Raw genomic sequence first — 16,549 nt, 5'->3', positions numbered from 1 at the left:
CTTTTAAAATTTTCATTTTATATGTTTTTTTTTCTTTACAAACTAAATATAAAAATTTGATCAAGGTAAAAAATAATAATTATCTCGTATGTGATTTACTATGAAAAACAAACACAAAAAGAAAAACCAATAATAATAATAATTAAAAACTTAGGGCTTAGTAAATTTGCTTACAACCTTTTCAAGAATCCAACATAACCTAAAGAAAAAAAAACATAGGAGCTTGGCTTAATGAGAGTCTGTTCAGTTTAAAAACAGTTTTCTATTTTTAAAAACAGAAAATTATTTTTAAAAATTTCTAACATTGTTTGACCAATATTCTTTGGAAACAATTTTTACAAACAAAATAAAATAAAAAATAATTTTAGGGAATAAGTAAAAATTATTTTCACTAATTTTTAAAAATAAGTTTAAGAAATAGAATTTTAAAATTTCCTGTGAATACCCAACTTAAAAACATATTTCAACTTTCTTTTTCCTCACAGTTTCCAATATCCAAATAAAAACCTGACAAAAAACAAAAAGAAAAAAGAAAAAAAAGAAAAAAAGGGCATCAATAACCATTTACTAAAGACCAAACTGCAGTTTCAACTGGTTTTGAATTCATGAATTTCATATCATCATCATCAGATGTATTCAATAGAAAACCAGATGATCTAACAACATAGTTCTTTCATGTACAACATCAACCCCAACCCCCTATAAATCAGAATCAACATATGCCTCTCTTTCTTCCTAGCGTTTTCACTCCAATCAACCTCTTCTCTATGTATTCCCCCCAAACCAATTCTTCCCTCAAAATTCCTCAGATACAGAAGCTAATTCCTCAATGATGACAACAGTCTGCGCCCCTTTGGCCACTTTCCTGTTTTCTTGGACTGGTTCTGCTTCGTGCATACCATCTAGGCCTCGAACTGTATTGGAATGCAGACCCTTTTGGTCACCATTCCCATAGGTTTGCTGGACATCGCTGAATTTGGACTCATCATCGAGTCCATTTAGTCATAAGATGGCTTCTGGCATGCCCAGCTTGCTGGTGAGGAAGAGTTGTCTGGGGATATCGAATGTGTTGAGGGCTGATACTGCATCTGTCTGGGACAATGTTAAAGAACCTGTCAATGCTAACAAGGGTTCTAGCATAAAAGTTTGGTTCTCGGCTTTTCTTTCTGCTTCTTTCCTCATTTCTTCAAGTAAAGAATCAGCAGTGTCTATCCCTGATTAACATGATAAGTGAGAGTTAGAATTCCAGAAGCCATTGTTTCATTCATTTTCCAGGATTTTACTAAAAGTACGCACTGAATTCCTTACCTGCAAGGTATCCACCATGAACATAACCGCTGAACTTTTCACTTGTATGTTCACCACTGAAGAAAATGCGTCCTAATGGGGCCTGACCAAAATAAACAAAAGATAGTTTCATCATCTCATGAAAGCAGCAGGAAAACCACCCTTTAAAACTGGAATTTTTATAAAAAAATTCCTTTATTTGTATCCCACATGGCATATGCTGATGTATTTAGCATTTTCTTTTCCCTAAATACAGACTGCCCGTAAAGATTCATCTCATACGATGCACTATTACTTGTCATGAAAGCACATAATGAGTAAAGTCTCCAGCATGAAGTTGATTTATGGCAAACTTTTACCAAAGACAGGCAGAATAAATAAAACAGAGGTTTGTGAAATATACGAGTATCCAAGGATGTGATGTCATACCTTGATGTTATTAACGACTTGGGGATTAGAAATGATGGGGTAGTTACTATAGCTGCCACGCTGGAACCTATTGTTCCACCAGCGGGGCACAAGTATATCAGTGGCGTTAGGTATGTCGGGACCAAACATGTCCCTGAGTACCCCCATAGCTTCTTTCAATGTCTCCTCATCTGACTGAGCCTCCACGCGTTTCGATTCCCCATTTGTCAATGTTACAACAAGAATATTAGAGCCAGGGTACGCGTTCTCCATGTGCTGATGACATAGCAACAGATCAAAAGCCAGCTTGGATCAGTTTGGTGAATTGTTATTGATGAATAGATGATCCAATCTCATCTCACAAACATAAAATTAAAAAAAAATTGACAATTTATCAATGAAGTTTAATATGCTTTTTATCTATTGGTATAAGTTTAGGATCCATTTAGGTAAAGAGTAAAAAAAAAGAAAAAAAAAAAAGGAAATGATAAGGACAGTGAGCTCCCAAAGTGCTTCCATAAAAGACCAGGCAAGGTCATTAAAAAATCTCTACCCTTCCTTCTCTAGCAAAACCAAGGGATTGGTCTAAAGGGTAATGAGTTTGCAAATTGATCAATAATACTTGGCACTAATCAGGCAATTGGAAAACAAAAAAGGTGGGTGAGATAGATATGGCTTCTATGGTGCGATTAATAGTCCTAACTCTAAGAAACTGACAGAGGAATCAGACACATAATCAAAGAAAGAACTTTTTGAAACTAATAATGCAAGAGATTCTAGTTTGCCAACAGTACAAGAAGAAGGATTCATTTTTTTAATCATATCATAACTGAAAGCAGCTGTGACCCAACTGCAAAATCATGTATTGCCCATGAAAAATATTGTATAATTTGAATCTAGAAAAACCGTATGAACTTTTAAACATGATATAGCCAGGGGAGACAACTCAATCAGGGCTTTTATGCTCAATCAAACAAAAATACACATGTTTTTCATCAATCATGAGGTTCAGCCTCAGCACTAGGGAATAATTATATTATTGCTACTACATGATGCCAAGAGAAATGGGGATATACACACTAGGATTGACTTCATGACAGATGGGCCTATGAATAGGCTCAAAAATAATTCAACACAATGATTCCATGCATCTTACAACTGAGTTAGGTCATTCCACCATAAACATGTCCCAGAAATGTATAAATCACAACAAATGGCCAAGATACGGTGATATTATTACAATGAACTTGGTTATTGGATTCCTAAGAGCAGGCCAATTTTCCTGTGATTGGATGGCAACACAGTTTACTATAGAAAAAGTATGGCCCCAATAATCATACTTGCAGATCAAGGCATATGTAGCCCACTTGCATTCGGCGGAGACATCACTATATTTAATCTACAACTACCCCATTATGCCAATTATTTCATATTAATCCATTTAATAATACGTGTACAAGAAGATAGTCTAAAGCGCATGTCATGAATAAGATGCATCTGTCAATGAGTTCAACATTAAACCTATGTTGCTGGGCAGCCAATTTTATTTTATGAAGAAAGGCTAACTGGATCATGGTTGACCTCATGCCCCTTGATAAGCATAGATAATAATTAACTGGCAACACTAAATATAAATTAAACGAACCTGCCAGAATGTGAAGTAGCCTCTCCGCTCATGGGCATAAATGAAGAACTCTTTACCTGGCCCACAAGGCCAAAACTTATAAGGAAACTTCAGGAATATCTTGGTGTAGACCATCACATCACATTTCTCAATGGCCTCCGTTTTCCACCTCTGTTTCATTATTTTTTTCCAATTTGTTAGTTTTTTAATCCCAAAATACAATAAGAACAACAGCAGCAATACTAATAAAACTAGTAATATGAAGTGGGTAGTACATATCAGCTAAGCTCTTATTAGGTAGAGTGGCTAGATATAAACAAACAAATAAAGAAACGCGTGGACTGTTAAAAGACACTTGTTTTCATTGGAAAGTCATGTGCTGAGTTAGTCCCGAGACAGTTTTCTTACGCAAATCATATGTAGATTCACGTCATGTGCATTGGTTCAGCATCTAGGAATGCACCTAAGAGCCATAAAATTCAAAGCCCAGAAGTCAGACTCGTGCACATATTATAATCTTTATAGTAAAATTACCTAACCCTTAGCTCCTCTTGATGGGCTTGAACTCCCTAATCTTTAACCCGAAGTCACTTAACCCCTTTGGATTCCATGAACCCACACCAAATGGCTCATCCATTCTTTCAAAACCACACAAGATCACCTCATTAATGTCTCCTAAAGTATGATCACTCAAGCCTCAAGATTTTAGGTTTACATATATGTCAGCAGTCATTCTTTGCTGACAATCCTATTCCCGGAAGCAATTTGACACTCCTACATATCACAGGACACATGCATAACTCAAGACAAACATCAACTGAAGATACTATACAGTATGAAGCCAGTAAGCAAACAGTGAATCCACGGATATTTGAACCCGAGTATCCAAGAAAGGGCAGAATATTTGATGGAAGAATGGGAGATCCTTTTGAACAACCTGGATGATTAGAAGTCCCTTGTTTTATTATTTCTCAAGAGAAACACAATTTGAACAAAACCAGCTGTCATCATATAAAATTGCAAATTGTCACCGAACAACGTAGAAGTGGTAAACCAACTGCCCACATAAAGCATCATCATCCCCGTGAGTAACAATACTGTGGATCATGGAATCCATGGTATTTGTAACATAAAGACACCTCGAAAATCTTCGCATAGGGTCACCAGACAGTGAACTCCATTTAATGCCAGAGCTCTCCCTTTCCATCATTATCAGGATAGTCAACTTATTAGGACATTTAATATCGTGGGGCCACAAGCCTACGTATCAAAGGTGGAAGTGGACAGATTGGGAACTCCCCATCTATTGGGCCCATTTGCAATATAAATGTATACTACGTTGAAGGGTCAAGTTCTTGCCAATAAATGGTGCTACATCAGGGGTTCCAAAAGTGGTTTTATTGGTATTTTTTGTGTGATGAGCACTCCAAGTGTTTGTAGTAATGTCCCAAAAAAAAAATTATAGAGATAGAGAGACGTACAGGCAAGGGTGGCCTGAAGGTGATGAGGTCGCTTTGAAGAACGCCAATGCTAACTGACAGAATCACGTAATCGGCCTCATAGACACAGCCATCTTCTGTTTTCACCATGATGCCGTTTCTTGAGTGCTGTAATTCCCGAACAACCTGCCACAAATTCATGGAAACATTAATAAATGTGTGAAAAACAGTGTCCGAGGCAAGCCCAGCACAACCCCATGAGGTTCTGAGCAGTCAAACCAAAAAAATTTGTGCAACAAAAAAATCAGAATCTCAGCAGATTTCATCTACCCAGAATCACTAGTCCATTGTCCCTTATGGCTGATGGATGCTTCCTCAAAATACAAGACACCATTTGAATTGAATTGAAGAAAAAGTTACAGCAATTGGTGGAAAGGAAGACAGCCCAGTAAACCAAACACACATTAAATGAAGAAAATGACAAGACTCTATACTTTTTGTGTTGATCATTTTGAATTGATGAGACATCTTACCTGGTGGGTTATTTTCTTTCATGAGTCATGTCAGGGTCAGGAGGGGGGAAATTTTGGTCTTTTTTCACAATGCACTGTGGAAAATGGTGGAATTTGGGACCTACAAAATAACTTGTTTCATGGGGCTGGCCTTAAAGGCTCTAAAGGTTAAAAAAAACATGGCAATTCACAACTATATGATCAGGGTTTTTGTGGATGTTGGTAGGTGAAATTATATACAGGGGTCCCTTCTCAGTTCTCAGAGATTGGCTTTATGCATGGTGAAACACACCTACCATTTGAGGTCTGCTTGGTCAGTCCACCAGTTCCTATAACATGAACTGCACATGGGGACTGCTAGACAATGTGATATAAACCTACCACGGTGGGAAAAATGTTTCACATTGAATCATTGTGCTCTTTTGACATTGAAATCATAGACTAATGCTTTCATGCTTTCTATTCTATATTAGTCTTCATATTTAATTTCAGGTCACCACCAACTCATTATTAACCATGTCATGACATGATTATAGTTGGAAAATGATTCATTCTCCAAATTAGTTCTTCATATTCACTGTCCCATATAGATAAGGAACGAGAAAAAGGACACCAAGAAAGGAGTTGACCGAGAGTGACGAAAAAGTCTGGTCTTCAAAAGTAAAATAATGAAATCAAAAAAGAGCAAAACAGCAATCAGAAAACGTCATTATCAGACTAACCCCAAAACCCCGCAAGGGTGGGTCAATCAATTCAATCTCAACAACAACATGAGAAAGGAGTGCATGCATACAAAGCATAGTTTCGGATTTTTCGCATACTTTTCTCTGTTCCTTTTTTCTATCCAATTACTTATAATAATATCTTTCCCCTTTGTTTTTATCTGATGATTGATTCATTTTAAACACAAAAACAAAACAACAAAAGCAAAACCGACAAATCATTTCAATATAAAAAAACCAAAACATAAGAACACAGAGAGAAGTAAAAGAGCAAAATCAAAGTACAGGAATTTTCTATTTACCTTGTTGAGTTTTAGACGACTGTCCAATATTTTCCCCTCTGATGAAAAGAGAAAAGTCTCGGCCATTTTGTAGAGTATATATTCGTATCCTCTTTCATCTGCAACTAGATATTCTTGTTCTCCAAATTCAAGGAAAGTTGATATAGGCTCAACCTCTGAGGAAAAACAAAATAAAACCCAACAAAAAAAAAAAAAATCAAAATTCTCAGTTGCCCACTTCGAAATTCTGATAGAATGCAAAGAAAATGTGCATAACAAAGTGTGAATTCAGTTCTCTTCTTTTCCTTCATTTTCTTATATTTTCTTAGAAACCAAACAAAAGGTCCTTCCAAAATGATTGCTGAAATGAACTAGAACTAACCTGCCATCTCGAAATCATGGAGAATGAAATCAATGGCTAGCTCTATTGGAGTTTTGGGGTCGCTAAAAAACCAGAAATAAAATAAAATAAAATAAGCCTTAATTTGAAAAAAAAAAAATGAAAATTGGATACTTTGATGCTGAAAACGAGAGGAGGCGTGAACATACGGTAGCTGTTCAGATAGCTTGGACAAGTCAGCGCCACCAATCCCACCGCCGCCATGGTGGTTTGCTTCCTGGTGCCTGATCATCTGAATGGCTGATTCAACCGCCTTCTTGTAGGAGTCCGCCGCGACTCCACTCGGAAATAATTTTCCACTGAAACACCAAATTTGTTAGCACAAAAAAGAATGGGAAAATCCCATAAAACATCATAGTTTCAGAATCAATTCCAACTTGAATAGCTTCCGAGAAACCAGAATTGGAATACAAACCTTCTATCATAGATATTGTAACGAGCATTGCTATAGTCGGAAAAGCACGTACGCAGACCAGATTTTCGGGCAAGTTCCCAAACGGGATTAGACTCTTTTCCGCCGACCCCGGCAACCCAACCGGCGCCAAGCTCCACCGACACGCCGCCAAAATCCTCCTTCCGCACCCTCCCGCCAATACGATCCGAGGCTTCGAGAATCACCAGGTCCTCCACTCCCTTCTCCGCCAACACCTTCGCCGCCGATATACCTTCCACCGAAAAGAAACAAACATCAAAACCATTTGAAAAAAACCAACAATTCAACACCGAAAACCGGGAAGACAAAAAAGAAAAAAGAAAAACGAACTGGGTCGTGCTCGTATCGCCCTAAACAACACCGAAAAACCAAAATCCCGGAAAATCAACCATTCAATTCACAAAAACAACACCGACCCAGATGATAAAAACGAGAAAAATGAAGCGGGCCGTGGCTATATCTCACCGGAAACACCTGCTCCGACTACGATCACGGAACACCGAGTTATAGAATCCATTACACAGACCACGAAAGAAATTGAGAAAGAAAGACAAAAGAGGCTTTCTTTTTGTTAGTGTTTGGTTGAAGAGAAAGGCTTGAATAGCGGGAGGCCGTTTATATAGTTTTTTCCATGAAGGAGTGAGAGACTTCTCTCTCTACTTTGACGGGGATTGACGCGAAAAGGTGTGGTAGGGAGGGGTACAATGGTCATTTTAATAGGGGCAGTGTGGGGATTTCGGAAATAGAGACTGAGGGGTAAAATGGTAATTTTGTGGTAAGCGTTTTGAGAGTGTGAGCGCCGTGTAGTCAATATCAGAACGTGAAAGGCATTGAATCGGTGGCAGAGAGAGACAAGGAGTTGCAACGGCAGCCAGATTTTGCTACCGTAACTGCAAGGTGTGACTTCCTTCCTGACAGCTAAATCCTGGCCGTCCGCTTTTCCTTAATCGTCAAGCAATCTCTTAATTTTTTTTCAATTTTTTATATTTTCTCTTTTTATTTTACTCTGGCTTCCTTAATTAATTTAATTATAGAAACGCTGACATGGCAATCCACTTATTATATAATTTTTTTTATTTGATTTATCTATATTTTGATTATTTACTAAAGATTTTAAAATTTCTAGTTTTAATGAAAATGTTTTTATTATGTAATTTAGTAAAAATAATATTTTAAAATATTTTTTTTATCAAACTTAAGAATAGATTTTTTATATTTTTAAATTTTTATTAAAGGGATGTGAAGTGAAAAAAAAAAACCTAATTTTTAAATGCATGATAAGATAAAATTTAAATCACTTAAAATTCAAGTTAATTAATTTAATAATAAAAATTATGTTAAGTTTTTTTTTAAAAAAGAATAAGATTCTTTATTTTTAGTTATTTATCACAATAGAATTAGTATTTAAAATAAACTCTATAAAGGAGATAATTATGCTTTAAGGTAAAAAAAAACCTAAAATTGGTCCAACATCCTCGTACCACCATTTAGGTCCAAGACCCAAATAAAGTGTGTTAAATAATATTATCTTTCATTAATTAATACGGTGAGTGTGAAGTTTCTATTTCTTTGCATTCTCTTTCCTTTTCTATTCTCTATAACTTGTTTCTTCCTTTGTGTGTTTTTTTGCTTTTGGTCTACATTTCTATTTATGCTCATATCTCATAATTATATTCCAATTTTCATTCCATTATTATAATTCTATTCTCATAAACTGTATTAATTGTTACTAATTTTATATTTATCAAAAACTTATTAAAACTATAAATATTTCATATGATTTTATATTTTTCTCTACAATTGGCCTTTTCTAGATTCAAACTTTTCTTCCAATTCTAATTGAGTATCGTAGCGGGTAAGTGTTTTCCTCTTCTATTTCCCTTTTCATGAAAACAATAATGTTTTTTTATTTTTTTTATTTTTTAAGATATCGAATCTCTTACTCTTACTACAAGTAAGGATACAAATTTTGGGATTTTTAATCTAAATATTTTTATCTTTCTGTACCCTGACACAAATTTCATAAACTACTACTTAATGTGTACTCATAAGTGGGTTAATCATGCTTTTATTGGTTTGGTTCATAAATGGTAAAAAACGTAAAAACAAAATTTTCCCTCAAATATTAATAAGTTGGATAAGTATTTGAATTGTCATGTACTAGTTAAATAAAGTATATGAGATGAGTGATTGCTATGAGAGTGCAAACTCTTTAGATGATAAGAAAAAAAAAAGTTATTCAAAATTGATTGAAATCTTCCACAAATGACAGTCTTGTACACTACTTGTATAGTGGTGCAAATTTTATACATATGTATAACTTATGTGTCCACGCAAGATTTAGAAAAGGGTGAAAAATGTAAAAACAAATTTTTTTTCTCAAACATTATTATTGGGGTAAATATTCGAATTATTATATGTGAGTTAAATAAAGTGTATAAGATGATTGTGTGATAGAAGAATGTGTGACATGAGAGTGTGTAGTCCTTGGATGATAAGAAAAAAAAAAAGTTAGTCCAAAATTGATTGAAATTCTTCACAAAGGATAGCGTTGTATATCATTTGTACAATTAATATATTTGTCTTGTACAGATAGTATAACATTTTTGTATAATGATGCAAATTTCATTCTCATGCATATATTATGTGCCCATATAAGATGTGTGAACTATATTTTCAATGGTTTGATTTAGAAAATGGTATAAGTTATTAAAACGAAAATTTTCTCCAAACACCATTATTAGGGTAAGTATTTGAATTATCATTTGCAAGTTAAATAAAATGCATGAAATATGTGTGATATAGAAATGTACAGTAAGAAAGTGTGCAATCCTTGGATGATAAGAAAAAAATATAGTTATTTAATAATTAAAACAAATAAAACGTTATTTTATTTTATTTTCAATGCAAAATGTAATTAAAAAGAAGACAAAAAATATTTAAACACTATTATTTAGCCAAAATTTATTTATTTATTTCATTTTATTTTTGGAAGTAAAAAATAAATAAAATAAAAATTTTATTTAACCATAAAAAATATAAATATAAAATATGTTGGAAAATAGAAATTACCCCAATTTTATTATTTTATTTTATTTTTGTAATGAAGAAGAAAAGAAGATTAACACATTTATTTAACCATAAAAAATATAAATAAAAGATATGTTAAAAATTATAATTTAGCCCAAATTTATTTGTTCATTTTAATTTTCTTTTTCCAGTGAAGAAGAAAATCCAAATAAAAAAATAGAAGAAAAACACATGTTGGAGTCATCGGAATAAATACACATATCACAGTTTTATTATCTCTTTCCTCATTGATGTTGAAGCCTCCAATATATAAGCCACATATACATATGATTAAAATATTTTATATATTTGATGTAGCATTTTAAAGGGGTATTTTTGTCACTTACTATTACATATCCTTTTCATCCATTACACCACCCCCTTCACACTAATTATTAATCATATCCGATCCTAAAACATAATTCTCCCTAAAAAAAAAATCCAAAAATTTAATGTATTTATTGTGACTATAACTTTGCTTTTATTATTGTAGGGTTATTATATCAAAAGTTTTAAATATTTCAAACGGCGAGATTTATTTATTTTATAAAAGAGCATATCATTGAGGAAAAAAAAAGAAAAAAGAACTAATATGAAACTAATAGAAAATATTTCTTATAAAAGTTTTGTTTTGACTTGTGCAATAAACCATCGAAAAATGTGAACATCATGTAATAGTATCTACTAAACTCTTTATTTGGACAGATAAAATTTTAAGTCATCGAATGAAAATACAATAAGTAATATTAAAGTATAAAAGTATAAATCAATGAAACTCGGGTATAAAATCGTGAGATTTAAAGATATACATTTTATATCATCAACAAAACTTGAGTATAAAATTACGAGACTTAAAGATATACATGTGATACCATCAAATTGACGATGATTTTATTGATATCTTGACATGTATTGAAAATATAATAAGACCTTGAATTATTTTATATTAATAAAAAATTTATATTAAAAAAATTACTTTTAAAAATTATATCTTTAACTTCAACTTATATACTTGTGTTTGCTTAAGTTTCAAGTTTCAACAACTTAAAGCAATCATTTAATAAAACGTAATTTATAATTTTAAGGCTTTGAATGGGGTATATTTGAGATCCAAGTTTCACCTATTTGATGTAACCCTTTACTAATAATAAAAAAATAGAAAATATTTTTTATTTTTAATTAAAAAATACTTTTTTAAAATAGAAAATAAAGTATTTTTAGATAATAATTTTTAATTGTTTTAATTACTTTTGCATATTTTTTTAGGTTATTTTAGACTGAATCCATTCTCCATAAAAAATCCCAATTGGCAGTAGTATTATCGACTCGCTTACAAGTATTATGTTCTATGTGTAAATAATTATACAAATATTTAAAATATAGAAAACAATAATTATTTTTCAAAACTATTTTTGAAACCAATTCCCAAACAGAAAATAAAGGTCTGTTTGAGAACAATTTTTGTAAATAGTTTTCTGCTCTCTAGGACAAAAATATAGAAAACACGATTGACAATTAAAAACTATTTTCTGTTTTCAGGTAACATCTTTTAATTATTTTTAATTGTTTTCATTTGGTTTCTTAAGGTTGTTTTAAAAAATAATTATATAAACATTTAGAATAATTAAAAATAAAACAATAGATATAAAATTTATTTTTAAAACATATTTAAAAATATTCAAACTAAGTTTAAATATTTTAAGTTTTCAAATAGATTTTTAAAAAAAAAAAAAAAATTAGAGAACAGTTTTTAAAAACTATTTTTAAAAATTGTTTTTGAAAACAATTATGAACAGGTAAAGTTATTCTTTGATGTCATCCTATTTTTATTCTAACAAAAAACATAACTATTTTTTTATTATATTTTAAATTTTGATAGAGATCAAACACATTTGCTAGTAGTAATTTATTTCTTATTTTAAGAAAAAAAAAAGCTTGGTAAACGTGTAGGAAATAAAAATATTAGCATTAATGGTAAGCAAATATATAAGCCTTTATTTAAATTTTTAGAGTTTCTTATCCTTATATTTGGTTATAAAAAATAAATTTTAAATCAGTAAATTATTTAACATATTTTTTCAAATTTATTATACTTATTTTCCTTTTTTATATAAAAATTAAATACTTTAAAAAGATATAAACAATTTTAATTAGTTTTAACTTTATATAGATATATATAATTTATTATACGTATTTATCATGTGTCACCTCACTCTTTCTATGTTATACATATAAAATTAATTAATTCAACTTCCGAATAATATATATATATATATATATAAAACATCAGAAAGAGTAAGGTGACACGTGATAAATATGAAAAACGTGCTGAATACTATACGCTGTTGGTCACGTGAGAACGGGAAAAGGCTGTGTAAGGAAACAGCCAAGTAACATACTTAGACTTAACGCAAACCACAGCCTTTTTCTCCAGACCCACATCATCGTTCCATCATCCCTTCATTTTCTTCTCTCTCCCCCTTTTCTTTTCTTTATTTATTTATTTTATTTATTTTATTTATTATTTTTAAAATTGTATTTTTTTAATAAACAATGGTTGACATGAATTTTGCTCCGATTCAAATTATTTATTATAATTTGAATTTTTTTTAGGATATTTATACTTTTTTTTATCCAAATTTACTTCAAAATAACGTTTGAAATTGATTTTAAAATAATTAAAAATATTTCAGAATGCTTGAAATTACTTTCGAGATAAAATTTAAAAAATCACTTAAAAAAATTAAAGTGATTTTTAGTAAAATAATCAAAATACCTTTAAAATTAGGGTATATTTGATCATATTTTTTGAAAACAGTTTTTTATTTTTTTAACTTAAAAATAGTTTTTAAAAAACAAATTTCAAAAAACATAATTAAACTAATCCATGTTTTTATTTTATTTTTAAAAATAATTGAAAACAATTTCTACTTTTTCTCTAAAAATTGTTTTTCATTTCATTTTATTTTTAAAAATTGTTTTAAGAAAACAATTATGAAACAATGTTAAAAAAATTTTACAACAGTTTTCTATTTTAAAAAATAAAAAATTATTTTTAAATCATATGACCAAACAAATTCATACATTGCTTGAAACTATAATTCCGAACATCCTTAATATTCAACCTTGCAAGTTAGAACACTATGAAATTGGTTTTTTTTTTTTTCTTTCTCTTCCACTTTTTCATAATTTCTCTCTTTTATAACCCTTATAAATCGCTCCCAATTGTTTTTTAGCTATTTTTTCAACAAATTTTTGTTTAAATATACATAAATCATAAGACCTAAAGTATATTCATGTGGTACTGACCTAACATTATTATGTGGATTAAAAATATAGAAAAAAAAGGTTTTATTATCGTATTTGTAAATATTATTGGACCGTCCTAATAGTTTTAATAAATTTTTTTTAATTATATGTTATGATATCTTACATTAGTTAATAAGAAAATTGTTGATACTATATATATATAATGAATTCTTGTTGACGATATAAACACATTTTAAAACGGACATAGCTCATTAGTTTCAAAATGAATAAAATCAAATGCTCTAAGAACAAGTTTATTGAGGCAGGGGAAAACTAAATTGAACATTTCCACATAAATAATAATTTTTTTCCTGCATTTCTTAATTTTCTTATAGCATGGTGAGTCATACTAAGTGACAATCCAATTCAAATCAAATCGGACGGTGGACCACAAACAAGTCCCTACTTGTCACCATCCTATAAGTCAAGGAGACAAGGTGTAAACCCCATCCAATTATAGCCAAGCGTGCCCTCCACGCGCCATAAAATGACAAGCCTTGCATTTAATGCTTGTCACCGACAAATCGTAGCAATAGGGATAGGCTAGTTGTATGGGCAAAGAGTTGGAAAAGGAAAAGTCTAAGACTTTACCAAAAAAAAAAAGGGCAAAAGAAGAATTGCTGAGTCACATTGTGATGGCATTTTTCTAAGCAAAGGTGACATTAATATTTGGATGACAATAACATATGAGAAGAAATTGCTACCACAATTGGATATGATTTAACCTATTTTTTGTTGTATTTGATCACAATCTTTGTTACAAATAGTAGTTTTGTCGAGGGTCGTGGTCAGACGGCGATGTCTAGATTCGAGGGATTTAGAAATTAGACTAATCATCTTTATTTATGAAAAAGACGAGGGACAACAAAACTGAATTAGATTAAGAAAAAATTAAACAACATATGATATGATACATTGTATGTGATAATAACATGTTAGGAATGATATGTAATTTTTTTTTTCAAAAAATAATTCATTGTAATGAGTTTTCGTGGCATGATTAACATTATTATCAACTAACATTTAGTGGAAAAACAATAGTAGTAATGAAACTAAATTTGGTTAAGCTCGGGTGGACAATGTGGGAAGAGACAAGTTTTAAGTAGCAATTATTAGAAATATTTTTAAATGATATTATCTTCGAGTCACCTTTCTAGGAGACATGGTCACATGTATGTTTGTTAAAAATCTTATTCAGATAGTTCGTACAAAAAGAATATGACGATCTTTTCTTCTATCTAAACAATACAAATATTAGATACCACAAAAAAAAAAAGAAAAAAAGTATACATTCATTCAAGTAACTTCACTGTTCTCAATATCTTCTTTTATTAAATGATTTATTAATTTCGTTTCCAAAATATTTGATAATATTAGGTCAACTTTTTCAACCTAAAACCCTAAAAGTTAAAGTGTCATGGATATGATCCATATCACCTACCATGTTTGTTTCTCAAGATTCTCCCTAGCCTCAAAAATTTGATCTACAATGTCTCTCTCAGAGAGCATTAGATTTCAAGGGTTTGGACCATGCTAGATAGACAAGATTTTGAACCATAGGGTAGGGTACAGACAATGTGGTGGCAATGGGACTACCCATTAAGGGTTCATGACCTAAGATGGACCCAAATTAGGGTAACAAAACTCTGTTCATACCAATCATACCCCTCATTGTGTGGAGCAAATTAAGTATGATCAAAATTTTGTCCCTCTTGGGAAAATGAATGCAACCAATTCAATTATTGTCATTTCTCCACATCCATCACTCAACAGTGAAGAAAAAAAAAATTATTGAATAGAGGTTTAATATAGGTAAGATTTGTTTTTTATTGTGTGGGATATAATTATTTTGTTTTTGAAAGTGTAAATTACTATTAGTAATAGGATAGTATTACATACATAATCATTTTTATGATAATTTCTTTAGTATAAACTTACATGACAAATCTTGACGGGACATAGAATAGAAGAAAAGTTATTTTTTTGGTATTTTATAGAAAAACGGTAATTAAAAGAAATATCTATGAGGATGATAATTTCATTTGTTTATATCTAAGTCTCATTTATTTGTATTTAAATTTTATTTTTTTTATCTTTATTTAATAGTTTAGATTTTGCGTTTCACATCAATGATTCAAACTTAGAGTTTGATACGATATTTGTTTGATATTCCAAAATTTTTTCATACTGTATCAAACACAAAAGTTTTACTTATCTCTTTGTCATCTATCACCTAACAAGATGGTTAAAGTGGTGGTGCATTAACATTTCTCATCTAAATTATTGTGGTTGCTATCGTTGGCTTGCTATCAACTTTGCTATCAACTTTCCATCTTGTAGATTTGGCTATTTTATCTATGAATGGATGTAGCATACTTTCACTTTTTGATGATAAGAATTGATTTAATCACCTAAATTTAACTATTATGATAGACTTTGAAATATGTGATGGCTAAGATGTAGAGTAGAAAATTTTCTTATAAAAGAAAATCAGAATGCTAAAAATTTACCTTTTTTGTATTTATGTGTGTACAATATGGTTACAGAAAGCAATATGATGAAACATTTTAAAAAAATTAGGTCTTGTTTGGTAATTGTTTTTTAAAATAATTTTATGTTTTCCAAAACAAAAAATTTGAAAAACTTGTTTGACAATTAAAAATGATTTTATGTTTTTAGAGAATTATTTTTAATTATTTTCTATTATTTTTACTTGTTTTGTAAGGACCGTTTTAAAAAATAATTATACAAACATTTAAATAAACTTCTTTTCTACAAAATATAAGAAAACAATTTTTTTTAAATTATTATAAAAAATAGTTTTTCATTATTATTTTAAAAAACAGTTACTAAACAGATCCTAAGAGTCTATTTGAGAATATTTTCGAGAATATTAATAAAAAATAGTTTTTAATAACGATACTTAAAAATAGTTTTTAATCTTAAAAATAATTCTCAATTGGTTTCTGAAACAAAATTTTATTTGTGAATTCAAATAATAAAAAACATTTCTTTTAATTAGTTCTCTATAAACTTATTATGTACATATAATACAAAAGTTTTTA

At 30.5% G+C, this 16,549-nt stretch overlaps 1 protein-coding gene across 1 annotated transcript; it reads right to left on the bottom strand.

Annotated features, from left to right (window-relative positions):
• Positions 1–540: 540 nt before the first annotated feature.
• On the bottom strand, positions 541–7,701 carry LOC117929304 (polyamine oxidase 1). Its single transcript, XM_034849581.1, has 10 exons — positions 7,572–7,701; positions 7,089–7,338; positions 6,823–6,972; positions 6,656–6,717; positions 6,295–6,449; positions 4,801–4,944; positions 3,341–3,490; positions 1,717–1,971; positions 1,309–1,390; positions 541–1,214 (listed from the first exon to the last, which is right to left on the bottom strand). Exons 1-10 carry the CDS (start codon positions 7,621–7,623, stop codon positions 1,003–1,005), a joined length of 1,512 nt encoding a protein of 503 aa, XP_034705472.1. The 5' UTR covers positions 7,624–7,701; the 3' UTR covers positions 541–1,002.
• Positions 7,702–16,549: the final 8,848 nt, after the last annotated feature.

Source organism: Vitis riparia, chromosome 13 (genome assembly GCF_004353265.1).
Source record: "Vitis riparia cultivar Riparia Gloire de Montpellier isolate 1030 chromosome 13, EGFV_Vit.rip_1.0, whole genome shotgun sequence".
Classification (NCBI taxonomy): Eukaryota; Viridiplantae; Streptophyta; class Magnoliopsida; order Vitales; family Vitaceae; genus Vitis; species Vitis riparia.
The sequence above is the reverse complement of the archived record's forward strand: the minus strand, read 5'-3'. Positions and strand labels throughout refer to the sequence as shown.